The sequence below is a fragment of the Rhyacophila brunnea genome, unplaced genomic scaffold (assembly GCF_057557595.1).
Source record: "Rhyacophila brunnea isolate RB1 unplaced genomic scaffold, BYU_Rbru_1.0 scaffold_15, whole genome shotgun sequence".
NCBI lineage: Eukaryota > Metazoa > Arthropoda > Insecta > Trichoptera > Rhyacophilidae > Rhyacophila > Rhyacophila brunnea.
The window spans coordinates 30,953,722-30,969,672 of NW_028232806.1; the positions used below are offsets into that span (position 1 = coordinate 30,953,722).

The 15,951-nt window shown below is 32.7% G+C and overlaps 1 protein-coding gene across 1 annotated transcript in view; it reads left to right on the forward strand.

Annotated features, from left to right (window-relative positions):
• The first annotated feature begins 1,570 nt into the window (after positions 1 to 1,570).
• The window catches only part of otp (orthopedia homeobox), an 84,478-nt gene continuing 70,097 nt past the window's right edge, over positions 1,571 to 15,951 (forward strand). Inside the window, exons 1-2 of the mRNA XM_085943238.1 lie at positions 1,571 to 1,610; positions 6,464 to 6,816. Of these exons, the coding sequence (XP_085799364.1) occupies positions 1,571 to 1,610; positions 6,464 to 6,816 (393 nt within the window). The remainder of the gene's footprint in view (positions 1,611 to 6,463; positions 6,817 to 15,951) is intronic.

Here is a 15,951-nt window from a genome sequence, read left to right on the forward strand (position 1 = left end):
GTAGTTCGTTCTTCCAAGGTGCAGAGCTAGCCTGCCAAATGGGAGGATAATAACTCTGTTCAACCAAATCGCTTCGGATGGTGATATATTCCACTTTCATGAGGATGATTATAGGAGAACGTTGAATAAATTCTTAAAATATGGTCTACTTAGCTCATTCGGAGTACTTCCATGTATCTACTTTATATTAAATTTGTAGTTTTTCTAATACTGCGTCTATTGCTTTGTTTTTATACTGTTTTAAAACTATTTCTTTTTTTCAATTTCATGTTGAGGACGTCTTAAACTTATAATTTGTAATGTTCACTAAATTGATTTTTTTCAACAAAAATATTTGAAAAAAATTTTGCTAATTTCGGCTAATTTCGTAGTAGGTACGTACTACTACATCAAATAAAAAATATTTTGCCTACCTATATACACACACGTTTTTTACCATGTTCGATCCTAAGAAAATCATAATATGGGGATTCGAACCACATGAGATAAATTATGGGCAGACACGTTACCGCTCGGCTATCGTCAGCGTCAAAATAATATAAAAAATATTAAATCATGTTACCTAGGATACATACGGGAAGTTTTAAATATTCTATCCTATTCTGAAAATTGTACCTACCAACAAAGAAGTAACGGTATTTAAGAAAAAATAAAACGAAGAAAAATAAAAGAGAATAGAGGAACATTTTCTTTAAAATATTTTGATACAGACTTATTTTTACTCAAGTTTTTTATTTCATGCAATAAGGTACATAGGTACTAGAATTTTCCGACATTTGATAAAAATAAATATATTTTTAATATGAAAGCTGGTATAATGGCTAGATATTTATAAGGTAGATAGTTCAGTGACGTCCTTTGAGATTAGGGTAGGTAGGACAAGCGTGGTGAAGGGTGGTAAATTACAACTTTCGAAAATATGTAGGTTCCGTAAAAATAACTTTATTTTCATTTGCGACGCTAAAACTACAGGTACATTTTCGTACAAGGAACGTCAATTGAATAAATTCGTACTTATGTAAAAATTTGATTAATAATTTCGTAAATATCTTATATTTATATTAATAATGAAGTCATTTGTACCTAAGTCCTACCTATAGGTAGTTTAAATTGTTTTTTTTTTTAATTCTAATGTAGGTATTAGATTGACTAAGTGAAAATTATTATTTTTTTAATAACTAACATTTGTAAAAATAATTTTAAAAAAATAGTGACATTCAAAATTAAAAAAAAAACATAAAAGTAAAATTACTAGTGACTATTTTAATTTCTTAAGTGAATAAAAGTCTGTGAGACCAATTTGAAAATAACAGTTTCTTAAAAAAAGCATAAATAAAAATTATTCAAAAGTATTAGGGACGCACGCGAAATCCCGGTACTGGTTATTTTTTACAAACCGGTAAAAATGTCGCGATGCCGCGCCTAATCGTCGGTTCGCCGTGGCGGTGGTGACCGCGGGAGGTGGTCACCCGCTCCTCCGCGGTGAGGGTCTGGACTTCCCGAGGGTCCAGGCATCCACGGCTCCAAGATTTTGTCCCAATTCGGGTTGCGGCACGGCCCGCCGGCCGCCATGCTCAACAACCTGACAGCGGTCGCCAACGCCATCGGCGGTGAGTGTGAGAAACATTTATACTTTTATTTAATTTAATTACAAATAAGTAGGTATGAACATAGAATTTTAAATCCATATTTGTTTTAGTTTTAGTTTCAGAAACAATTTAATTTTTGTTGAGCCTCTTCAAACCAAGATTTGGTTCTCATCAGAAGTTAACGTTGCTATCAAATTATGTGGATATGTGGACCTAGGTAAACCTAATTAAATACTATTAAATTTACTTACTCACCTGATTTTAAATTGTTATTAATTTTATATAGATAAAATTAAGATACGTACTCACGTTAATTTATAAATCGGAAAATGCCTTTGCTATCTGAAATTATACTCTAATAGCAAGCCCCAGTAGCGAGGAGTGGGTGTAGGTTGTTAAGATTTAACATAAATAATGCACACTAAACGTTGCCAGTCATACCTATTTTTTTTCATTAAACTAAGAAAACAATTTGCAGATGGTGTTGGACAGTTTTAAAGTAAAATTCAATTAAACTTTGCCTAAATCAAACCATAATAGTTTAGGTATGTTAAAGGCGATTCGACAAAAATAGTGCGCACTTTTTCAAAGTTTTGTATGCAAGTTATCTCTATCTCCATCCTTCATCAGTGCTGAATACATTAGTTCCTAAATTTCATTGATTTATGGATTAAACTTAGATCAATATAACTATTATCCATTGAGATTTTAACCATCTGTGGCATACATAGAATAGGCCATAGATTTAGATTTATGTTTTATAGTGGAGTCATATTATTTTCATTCAACTTTTTAATATATTTAACTTTTCACATCGAATATGTTGACTGTGACGGAATAGTGCTAGAGTCACTGAACATGATTAACAAAATGACAATAAAAAGATCAATGTTTTAGATTAATTATTTTTAGAGGTTTGTAGATGATCAAAGTAGTTTATTTATATTATAAATATTGTTACTGATGTCACTGCTGTATATCATTCACATAACATATATTTTTAAACTACCTTTTCAAAATTAATAACAATTTTTTTGATCCGCTAGTGCAGTACTTCTCAAACTGGGGGGCGCGGCCTCCTAGGGGGCCTTGTAGCTCCTGCCAGGGAGCCGCGATATATTTCAATATTTGAAAAAAAATCATAAAAATGATCACTGGACGATAATATTATGTATAATATATATTTAATACTCTAATAACTTAAATGAATACCACGTTACAATTGGATAATAACACCATTTGCTAAATCCTTAAAATATGATTATATGGCGTGGACAGCTCAAGAAGAATTGATTAGTATTAGATCAGATAATTCCCTTGAAGTCGAGTTTAATGGAAGAAGTCTTGCAGAATTTTAGATAAGGCGACAACAAGAATATCTGTCAATCGCAAAAGTAGCATTGTTAATCGTAGTTACTTTTGCGACAATATACTTATATGCAAAACAGCATTTTTATCTTTACTGGTAATACAAAAATAAACACACTAGGTCGTGTCGTTCAACGGACACTTTGGAGCAAACCCTGCGAATTAGCATTTCAAACATTGTACCGCATATTGGTATATTATGTAAAAATATGCAGTTACACCCCCTCTCATCAAATTGTTTTTAAATTTTTAATAAAATGTACCCATAACAATAATAATTTTTAATCGTAACTAAAGTACTGTTGGTCACCAAAGATTAAATTTTTTTGATTTTTTTTTCTGATTTCTGGGGGGGGCGTGGTATGAAAAAGTTTGAAAAGCACTGTGCTAGTGGGTTACGAGTTATTGAATGAATGAACATTTACATAAAGAAAACAAAGTGGAAAGTGAGGGCTCGTTACATCATTCAAAATAATCTATCGACACAAGTGTAATCTTTGCGAAGGTGACGTAATTTTCTAACATACTGATAGACTTAAATAAAAAAAATGGTTAACCAAAGAATCCTGCATTTTTTGTCAGCGTCCGGAAAATAATTCCTGCGAAAATCTTCGGCAGGTCGCGAATCGTGACTCTATGTTTGCCATCCTCTCACGACGACTCCCGCTTGAGTAAGATGAATAAGACTTGCTAATTGGAGACGCACACCAGCTCAGTCACGAATTGCAGTAAGCCTTATCACGATATGGAGGAAAACATCTTTCAAATGCCTATTACGTACTACCTACAAAATGGTGTTACATATTTACATGATTTCAATAGCTTCCTTTGTGAAAAATGACATAGTAATAATATTATGTAGGAATGACATGACACTGGAATTATATGGAGTACATAATTACTATATTATTACATATTATATATTACAGACAGTAGTGATTTATCGAACGGGCACCGAAAATACCCATGTTTTTAAAAAGTGTGATCACGTGATCGGGGGGGCTGACAGGGCTTTAGCCTAGGTCCCGGGCTCAGGGGGGCCGGTGTGGCGAGTCAATCACATATTTAAGATACACATCACAAATTTGCTCTAATAGTAGGTAAAAACAGTCGCCTGCGGCGCTATTTCACGAGAGAGAATTTTACATTTAAAAAATGAGGTCATTAGATGCATTTTGATTGTTTTGTGTTGATACTCGACAATTAGGTACATAATTCAAGTAGATGTATTAAAACTACAAGAATCTCTAAAAATAAACCGAAGGCCCTTACTTTTTCCTATAACACAATTTTTAAAACGCTTCTGTTGTGCGTCACACATTAAACTTAGCGATAAGTAGGGGGCCCGCGAAAGACCCGTTTTATATTCTGGAAAATTTTAATTTTTATGCACCCGTCAATTACATGCGTGGTCGCAGCCATGACCTATTTTGGGTGAAAGCTGTTTCCTCATGTCAGGCTCACCAGGCACCAATAGCGAGGGCTGTGCGGCTGGTCAATGCACTCCCTAGAGACGAAGATATTTTTGGCGATCCATTATATATTCTGTTTTTTAAATTCTATTTTTTTGTTTAATTTGTTTATTTTTGAATTATTGTTGTTTTTTTTTATTTTATTTCTTTTGTATAAAACTATTTTTGCTTTGTTTTTATTCTCTACCTTGTTTTTTTCTAACTGATTACTTTTATATATGTAATTTTTATTCAAAATGTCATATTGTGAACGTCCTGAATTAATAATTTGTTATGTACTCAACGTGTCTTTTTCAAATAAATAAATTTAAAAAAAATATTCTAAATAAATTCAACTTTTACCTGAGACTTCCAATTAGTATCTAAACGTCCACTGGGGTCTATGGGTCTATAGGTGCAGGAACACAAAAATATGAGAAGTATTTTGCCTTCTGGTTGAGACTGTAAGTAGGTTTAATTCCAGGGTGTAGAAAATGCGGAATATACTTACAAACATATTATAAAAGAATAATTGTTATATTCAATGGTTACATACTATTATTAATTATGCTTCATAATAAGTATACATAAAAAGTTAGTCACATAAATAAAACGCGCATTCAAGATTTGGTTCGTAGAGTCGCAAAAATCCATCTGGAAATTTTAAAAATATCCTTTTTATGAATTATTACATATTGACATTTCCTTACAAATTGGGATATTTATCATCATCCTTTTATGTCAGTAAATAATATGATGTGAAAATAAATTACATATTATAGGCATGGCCCCCACGAAGCGGGCCCCCAGGCCAAGATCTTTGGCGGGCCCCCTAACTATCACGAAGGTTAAAGGCAGCCTGACGCTCTACAGTGGCGTTTTCTAAATGGTGTTCGAGGTCTCAATAAAAATTCAGTGTATTTTTAGCGATTTTTAACACATCTAAATATGGAGTTGTCCGTATCAACACACAATAACCAAAAATTGCATCGCACAACCATACTTCGCAGGCGACTTTTTTATTATTAGGGCATATTTAAGATGTGTGTTTATCTCAATTATATGGTCGACCCGCCACGCCGGGCCCCCCTGAACACGGGCTCCTAGGCTAGAGCCCTGTCAACCCCTCCCCCCCTTATGGGGCCATGATTATAGGTATTGACGTAGTTAGTATGAAGTAAAAACCGTTCTTCTTGTAGAGCAATTCTCCAGGCGGATTTTGTGACTCTGTGACTTAATTTGTAATATATCTGGAGACTCGAGAGGTTGTGTATTTCTTGAGAATTATAACATGACCACTATTAAGTAATAAACCGAAAATGACTTCAAAGCCGTAGTCTATGGCAACTGGCTTTCGCATTACTATTTTATTAATAATACCATGTACTTACTGTAGTCTATATGATTTTCGACAATAAAGAGGCGTACCTACATGTATTTTATGTATTACAACATACCTAATATTTGACACAAATTTCGATTCAAGCATGATTGAATTATTGTGAATTAACTACAAATATACCTAGTCTCAATATGATATTAAAATATTTTCAAAAACAATAAAATATAATATTAAAATTCTAAAGCCGGGTACACGTTAGCGAGCGTTCCAGATACTGTAACCAACTCTAGATGCGAAATAATTATTTATTAGGCTCGCGAACTAATCATTTGGCGTACATACAGGTTACTGTATCTGCAGCGGCCACAGTTTATTTTTTTATAGTTTATTAAATTTATTTATTTAGTTAAAGACTGATCATTTTAATTTATTAGTCTACTAACAGCTGCAACGGATTACATCTAAAATTACACTGATTATCGTAAGTATGTAAATATCTATCGATATGCAATTCGAAAAACCAATAAAGCACGTTTTTTATATATATTTTTTTTTGCGGGCGATTTTGTCTAGGCGGATTTGTCCGGGCGGTATCGACGAGCACTTTTACGGGCGCATTTGGTTTGGCGGCAATATACGGGCGCCCTCAATATTACTACATGTGCGATGCTAACTCAATGCTAAATATTTAATCCATTTTTTTCTTCATACAGGGCATAAGGACGTCTGCAGCGACGACCTGAAACGTCACCACGAAGCCTTACTATCGGGCGCCCGCCTTCCACCAGGCCTCCACCTGGAGCAGTCTTCTGCCAGAATAGACTCCCAACAGGCCCACTCGTTAGGGTCAGGCCACAATCACTCCAACCAACAACAACAACAGCAGTCACACCACCAGGGTTCAGGAGACCAGGATAAACCGGCGAAGCAGAAGCGGCATAGAACCAGGTTTACTCCAGCCCAGTTGAATGAGTTGGAGAGGTGTTTTTCGAAGACGCACTATCCTGATATCTTCATGAGAGAAGAGATTGCAATGAGGATCGGATTGACTGAATCTAGGGTGCAGGTTTGTTAATGTCAATCACTACTTTATTTGTAAATAAGTTATAGGTTAATTTTCATCTGAAGGTTATAATATATGAAACGTACGACAATATAATTGCGGGTGATCGCAATACTATATTTGACATTCAAAGGTTAATAAATATCATTGCAATATTAGATGAACTGCAGATCAATATAAACTATTTATTATATCTAAGAGTTCGGCTTACTGTATTTTTCGCAAAATAACGGTGTATTTTTCTTATGGCCATGGCCCCCACACGATGAAGCGGGCCCCCAGACCACGTATCCGAAAGTCGATTGGTTTATTGTCTATCCTCGAAATCTGTCAGCGCTTGGAGAATGTATATGCCTTAATGAGCCTCTACTGTTTAACGATATTGGACCACTTGAATGTTTCACCTTTAGTCAGAATAAACGTTTTTACTTTATGGAATAAAATATTGTGTCATTGTTCAGGATCAGAAAAATAATTCTGTTGACTTATCGAGAAGATACCTAAACATTAAATTGATAAACCGTCGACTTTCAAACTTTTTTATAGCTTATACTATTTTTAATTTAATACATTGGACGCTAAAGACGCGTCCAGGGCGTAACGATTAAGGTGGCCATTCGATATAATAATTAGCATGCTATCTAAATGTGATAATTAAAAAGTAATTATCTAGACGATCTTTATATACAAGATTTAAGAATACAGCATTCGTTATCGATGATGCATAATTTGGAAAACATCAAAAACATATATTAAAATAATTATAAGATAAAAAGAACTTTTTATATACAACGTTTTTAAATTTTCCGTTGAATCATATAAACTTGACAATTCTATGTATTGATAATTTAGGACAAATAAGGCAATTGTCAACAAATCATTTTTTTGCTATTTTGCAACAAACAAACAAATATAGAATACTGAAATGTCATTTTGATTTCCATAGTAACGCACGTATATATTAATAATTTAGTTGCTAGGACCACCCCCATAGCAACCAATAATAGTGAATTGGATTACGGATTTCTTCCGAAATAACTTTTCATACAAAGCAGAATTAACTGAAAATGAATTCAATTCTACTGAAAGATGGCTAAAAGTATTAAAAAATGCATTGGCATCGTGTTCTGATATATTCTAAAAGTTTCAAATGTCTAGCTAGTTGGGAAGTTAGTTAAAAATCGATTGCAAGATTTATACCAGATTAACAACCACCGGACAAACAATAATTCGAGCTAAGAAAAACGTGGTAAAATAATTGTACCGAACGTACGTATTGCGTGAACCAACTTATTACGGCTAACGTTTGTTATTAATCAAACAATATATTAATCAAATAATATATTATAAGTTATCATAATTTACTAATTATCTACTATGCGTATAAGGTAGTATCACTAACTCTACCTAGTCAAGGTATGTATTTAATACTTTGATTCAAAATGAGAATTTTAGTTAACACTCGACCACGTAGTTATTAGCAAATATCGGATATTTAGTATTGTGCAAATTACTTATTTGGTAAAGGACATTGGCCGGAATCCGATAGATACAGGTTTGAGTCCCAGTCGGTATATTTGTTTCCAATATTATTGTATGTTATATTAAGACTTTATGAAGTACACCAAATTGTGTATGTTGTGTATATGCATGAAATGTTTTCAAATTATGTATATTCAATATATAGAATTTTACATTCTCAAATCTTGTGTCTTATTCGTTGAATAAAAAAAATAGTTTATTAAATCATTAGCAAGTCTAAGTACATTATTAAAACTAAATACTGGAGTAATCCGCGACGTCGGTTAGTAATTATTAAGGAATTAATTGATACCTATCTTCACTTAATATACTAAAACCGATAGCCAACATTATAACGCAATTTGATAAGCGTTTCATATGATAACTACTAGTAAAAATCATTGTAATTAACTAAGATGTCCGTAGCTTAATTGGAAAAGCATACTGGCGCGAATCCAGCAGATAAAGGTTCAAGTCCCGTCGGGCGTCGTATTTTTTTCTACAAAAGGATTTTTTCTAGTGTGTACCCATATGCATGAGATGTTTTCAAATTATATATTATATTCAATATATGGAATGTTACATTCTTAAATCTTGTGTCTTATTCGTTGAATAAAAAAAATAGTTTATTAAATTTCAGACACCTATATCTGCAATTTTAATAACTGTGTAGGTTTGCGGTGATGTATCTACCTGTTATTTAGTTAGACAATGACCCAACATTGGAATTTTTGCAATATTCACAGGTGTCAATATTGATTTGTACGTAAAATTGACTATAATAATATGAAAGTGTCACAACTATAAGTACTGTGAAAAAATGAATAATTGCTTGTTACATTTAACACATTTTGGCTGTCTGCGTACAAAACGGTTTTTTTTATTATTTTAAGTGTTTGGTAAATTTAAAAACATGTAATATTATACAATCATTTCATCGTATTTATCAGGCGTGCATACAATGCGGGGATCTTCGGGTTCCTCCCCAGAAACAAAAAAAATACAAATTATTTAGTTGAATGAAATTTTACTTATTTTTCCTCATATTAGAGATTAATAAATATAATTCCGATAGGCTATATCCCAATACATTTTTACGCAGGGTTTTGAATGTGTGAGTAGTGTGTGTTACAACTTTCAAATACTCCAATATTGAATGAGCGTCGGTGGATAAAGCGAGAGCAGTTGTCAGAACGAAATATAAACGTATTCTTTATACGTGTTTAACTGTATCCCATATTCTTCCACACTCGAGATCGATTGCCTGTTTCTCCACACCCGTTAGGTATTTCAGTTCTCATTATTTCTGAGTTCTCTATTTTTCCTATTCACGATATGATCATGACCTGGATGATTTGTCTATCGAACAGCCTTCCATTTGGACTCACTCCAACGCAAGACCCGTGGCACTCATGAATTACTGCAGCCAGCTGGGTCACCCAATATTTGCTTAATATTCTGATGTGTTATGTCTAAAAGACAAAACAGCGTGGATGACACAAACGGCAATTAACGATCCTAATAATTATGACCATTAGGCCACGTGCATTCGATTACTATTTCTCCCAATAATTCATAGGCGCACCGCACCCTTAATTATACCTGCAGACCAGGTGATTATTACTAGACTCAAAGTGTGGAGTGACTGGGTATCGGAATGTACCCGGACTATTAAGTGGGGTAAATATAGAAGTCAGCGGCATTTGCTATATTTTGTTAACCGGTCTTAAAAGTAAATAATAAATTATTATTGATATTTTTCGAATTGGACTCTCTCCCAAACCATTGTTCTGTCTGCACATATAGTTACCATTGAGTTTAGATACGAAAAATGAGCTTAAAATATAGCATCTTAAACTATTTTCTTAGAACAGAACAAGCCAAACTGTTTTTTTTTTTTACATTTTACAGTAGTGCACTTTTAAACCTTTTTTGTCATCAATTTGAAAACTGTAAATATAAGAATATTGATTTAAATATATGATAATACATTAGTTCAAAGCATTGTTTATGTGAAAAAAAAACATTAATAATTACAAGATAAAAAGAACTTTTTATATACAACGTCTTTAAATTTTCTTTTGAATCATATAAACTTGATTGACTAGCTTGAACGATCAAAAAATTTGTACTTGATAGAAATACTGAATAATGAAATGTCATTTCATATCGATTTCCATAGTAATGCACGTATAAATTATTTAATAATTTAGTTGCTAGGACCCCCTAGCAACCAATAATGGTATCGAAATAACTTTTCATACAAAACAGAATTAACTAAAAATTAATTCAATTCTACTTAAAGATGGCTAAAAATATAAAAAAAAATGCATTGACATCGTGTTCTGATATATTCTAAAAGTTTCAAATGTCTAGCTAGTCGGGAAGTTAGATTTGTACCGGACATACAATCACCTGACAAATAAGAATACGACCTAAGAAAAACTTTGTAAAAAGTAACTATATTCTGTTATATATCGTATTACCTTACCGTAGTTACCTATCTATATAATATATCTGATGAATATTAAAATTCTTAAAACCAAAAAGCCGAAAGTCCGTAGTAGACGTAACGCGGCTGAAAAATCTTAAATTGCACTTTTCGGAAAGTGTTCATTTTTCACATACGATACACTGAATCTTGAGGAATACATTATTTATAATGAATTTCGTCTATGTACTTAAATCATTAGATATATATATATATATTTATATGTACATTGTTATTATTATTTTAACTATCCGTTCGATTATTTCATTCATACACTTTTTCATTGAGACTTCCAGCATCGATTTCAATACAACGTATTGTAACAAGATAATGTTAAGACATCACGTATGATTCTCACGGCATTAATAATGTCTTCGGCTTCGGTTTATTACACTTTTTTAGTATCATCCACGGCAGCACAATACTTGCTACAATGTCGAGGATCACATCTCCGACGACGCGGTAGATCGGACCTTGCTTTGTGAAGTATTTTATGTTGCCTACTTGAGATGACCATGGCTTGATATTTAATCGGGATAATCTTTCGAAAAAACTATTGTCGGTCTTCCAAATGCAGGCCTCAAAAATATAATTTCAATGTACACCCTCGATTACCCCTACGCAACATATTATATATATGACCATTATGCTTTAAATACATTATCATCACGTTATGTGCTATCACGTGCTGTTACAGTAAGATTTCGCTACGGGAAAAATGGTGTAATGTCGTTTTTTGGTATTTAAAACGTTATCAGACTGATGCGACCATCCCGTATCACATTTTGAACCTATAAACGAACATTTTCAGTTATTGAAATCGCCAGAATAACAATGAGCCCACCTCACGCTTACCGCGCTACATCAGCAACTGCATGACTCAATGAACGCTTTTTATTATTTTCCACATGCCTATACATTTTCGACTCATATCAAAATCGGGTGTTCTTTATTTTTAGTGGTTTTCTCTGTGGATTTTTTATTTAATTAATATATATGTCTGATGTTTACGTCTGTTATCTATGGTTTGCTGGTTGGGTTCTGTTCAAAATATTATCTATGGATGCAATATCACAAGTAATTTTAAGGTACGCACACGTAGAAACTGTTAAAACTAATTGAAATTAGCATGAATAATGAATAATAATTCAAAATACTAATACATTAGAGCTGGCACTCTACATCATTGAATTAATAGAGATAGTAATCATTCAAAATATTCTGCAAAATGACGAACCCTCAGACTAAATTGTCACCGTGCCCGCACGTAACGTGATCATAATGTAATCGCCGCTTTAACCTCATCCTATATCCGATATCATAGATATATCTCATTAGTTAACTCCATCAATTTCTATTGTTCCCAGAATGGACGATTTTACACCTCTTGAGTGTAGTATTTTTATTGTTTATAATTACTAATGATTTATTAGGTTTCACGATTTATTATACGCTTATTGAGTGTTGATAAGATATGAGGTTTTTTACAAACACTTCAACCTTCAACTATTCATAATTTGTTTGTTATATATATTTTTTATTGGATCGTAGACTTAATAGGTAGGTGATAAGTTTTTACCTACTTCATTATATTGATTGATTATATAAATTAGAGTTAATAGTGTTCGTTGTCAGTGTGTGTTTGCCTTTTGGTGAGTGTACACAGCGCCTGAAGATGCCGAAAGACGAAACCCGCGTCGCAAAAAACGACTCAAATGGAATAGTACAAAACTTAAATCTATTCGAACTTAAATTCAAATTCCATCAAGTAGCTTAGGTCGATAGAATTAATAATATAATTATCTGACAGGAATGTTGATATTGGAAAGTATATAAGACTAAGTATATAAGGGAATATAGTATGGCTTTGCTATTTTTGGTAGTTTTATGTATATTGCGGATAAGCACATTATACGTGGAACGTTTATTAATCGATTAAGAGATTTTGTGAACTTCTTGATTGATAGGTTTGATTTCTTGTATCGTGTTAACTGGTCGATGCATTGTATTGTTAGTTTAAATAAAACGCAAATTTTATCATATCTACTGATTACACTTTAATTAAATATAAACACAAGTTGAAAATGCCCCTCTGAGGCGGACAAAACTTGTCCAGTTATATTTAGTAAAAGTGACATCTGTATGTGCATTTTATTTGAACCAATATTAAAGGTTTGATATCGACTGGTTTTATTGTAAGAATAATTTACTTTCTTTTTCTCATTGATGGTGTTTCTACAGGCTACCTAGAGATTTCAATACTGAATGAAAATACTACTACCGCTATTTATGTTTTTCCTATTGAATATCGGTATTAACACCGGGCAACGGAAGTAAACCAGACATCGCGTAACCCGACAAAAATACAGTCATGTTAAACCTTTTATGTTAATAAATACATTTTGTTTGCATTTTTAATACCGAATATATCGGTGTCGAAAAAAACTGGGATACCGATTTTAAAATACTGATATTGCAATCCCTAAGACTAACCGACTATGCCTACATGTTCCGATCGAGATTACTTGAACCGATACTAACTACAAACTCTTTGTTCATATACAGCGGCTTAACTATTAATTACATACATCCAAATAACTTTATTTGAAAATGTGGTTACCATTTTTGGTTGTCGGAAAAGGACGTAAGAAACGAGACGGTACGACGATCGGCACACAGAAGCCTGAATGTTTGATGAGCCTTTTTGGCACCTCGCGGTCAAATCTCGCACCATGGTGACATACGAGAATACACTCATGGGAACGGGAGCGAACTGGGAATATTAAATATAATAAAACGTTAAAACCTTACACAACCAACCAACCAACAACATACATTATTTATTTGAGAATGTAATATTCTATAATATTATAATAGTGAACCTACATAATTAGGATTTTATGTAAGAACTACTAGTTCTAATCGTTGTAATTAAGTAGGATGGCCGTAGCTTAATTGAAAAAGCACACTAAACGCAAATCCAGCGGTTGCAGGTTCAAGTCCCATTGGGTGTCATATTTTCTCTAAAATGGATTTTTTTTAGTAGGTATATGCATGAGATGTTTTCAAAATTTGTATGTTCAATATATTTTTTTGTAAAAATATTTACATTCTGCATATTAATTAATTATGCTCAACGGTAACGTAGTTAGTAGAGTGGGGATAACTCTAATGACGTGTCTGGCAAACCGTTACTTCCCGTGAGAGGAGGCAGGTTGCTTAGAAGCATAAAATTATAAAGGGCAGCAAATAGAGGAAGGAATACGATCATTACAACTTTTGACAGCACTGGCAGTTCTCCATGAAGTGGACGATACGGTTGCTTCGATGGAAAGTACCGACATCTTAGTTTTAAAATTAACAAGGGGCCCTCCAAACCTGACAGCGTCTTGGATTTCGACATATTTAAAATCACCGCTGTTTGAGAGTGGGTTTCCCCTAATTTTAATGAGGTTAATCCTCAGTAGATTAATGTACTATTTTTTTTTTCATTTTTTTTTGCATTATTAAAATAGGTAAAACTTCTTTGTCTGAGGCATATGATACAAAAATGCTTAACAAAATATCATAACGTTGGTATTAGGGCAGCATAATATGCGAGGAGCTATATTATAAGCGAACCTGAAAATAATATAAAGAAACATTTTAACTACAAAATATACGAAACAAATGAAATTAATTCTATTGCCAGATCTTCCGACCATGTCCGATCCTAATAAGATCATATGGGCCTCCACAGAGTGGGGGTTTGTTTTAACAGATTTTATTTTTACGAGAAATGGATGTCGGCCACTTGTTTAACCTATTAGGTCCATACTCTAACTCTAACTCACACAACGGGACCCACGACGCTATAGGCCGACGCTTAAGCCGCGCGGCCAACGGCCTGATCTATGAAACGTAATTTTTTTTCGGCGAGAGATGAATACAATTTCTTAATCCAAAAAATACAAAAATTTAAATATTACAAATTATTAATTTACACTTGTCTTGATCATTATTAGATTATACTTTCCACGGACTTGCATACGAAATATATATTTTTTATTGTATAAAACAGGACCATGTTTTTACCTACGATTTCGTCGAATTCGGTTCTGTAAAAATAAAGGTACAATTACATACAAATCCTTTCATTCATTCTTCCATATTCGGTCATTATGTCGTGATTTTTTTTTTAACAGTTAAAAGACTCGTAGAAAAATATTATAAAAATATAGGTTTTAGTGTATACAGTCTACTACAGTCTACACGTATCTAAAATATGGCGGTATATTTTACGAATTCTTTTATGAATAATATCATCAATGATTAATTTGAAATATATCGAAGACAACAATCTAATTTTTCTTTGTATAAGTTCAATAATATAATGGCCATAATTTATTATCTATCATAAATAGTGTACATTAAACGTTACTAATCAAACGTATTTCTTTTCATTGAATTAAGATGACAATAATGTTTGTTAGTATTTAAAATTCAATAAACCCCTTCCTAATCAAAGGTATAGGAGATACTAGTAAAATAATATTCTTTTATCTATAAAATATCTAAAATTATACCATTTATCCACCTATATCACTTTAGATATTTTATTAATTTTAATCGATTATGGTGTGGTTAGGCAGGAATAAAAAAAATCTAAAGAACACCATTTTTTAATAATATGTATTCTTAATTTAACGAAAATAAATAAGTATGAATGAAAAAGTGTGCACTGTTTTTGTCTGATCACCCATAGTATAATATACATAAACTACTGTGGTTTCGTTTAGGCAGGGTTTAATTGAAGCTTAAAAACTAACCAGCATCATCTGCAAATTGTATTATTAGTTCAACGAAAAGAATTAAGTATGAAATATGAATGATAAAGTTTTGTGTATACTATTTATGTCGAATCTTAACAACCTACCTCCACTCCTCGCCGATGTTATCTACGGATAATTTTTTTCGTTCGTTTGGAATTGTCAATCGTCATAAAGATACATAATTTTGAAAAACATCAAAAACATACTTACATATTGTTGGTACCGTGATTCAAACCACAAAATCCAATATTAATGAATTTTGTAAAGCACTTTAGTTGTGTGATTATTCATTGTAGGTATTGTAATTAGGTAGAA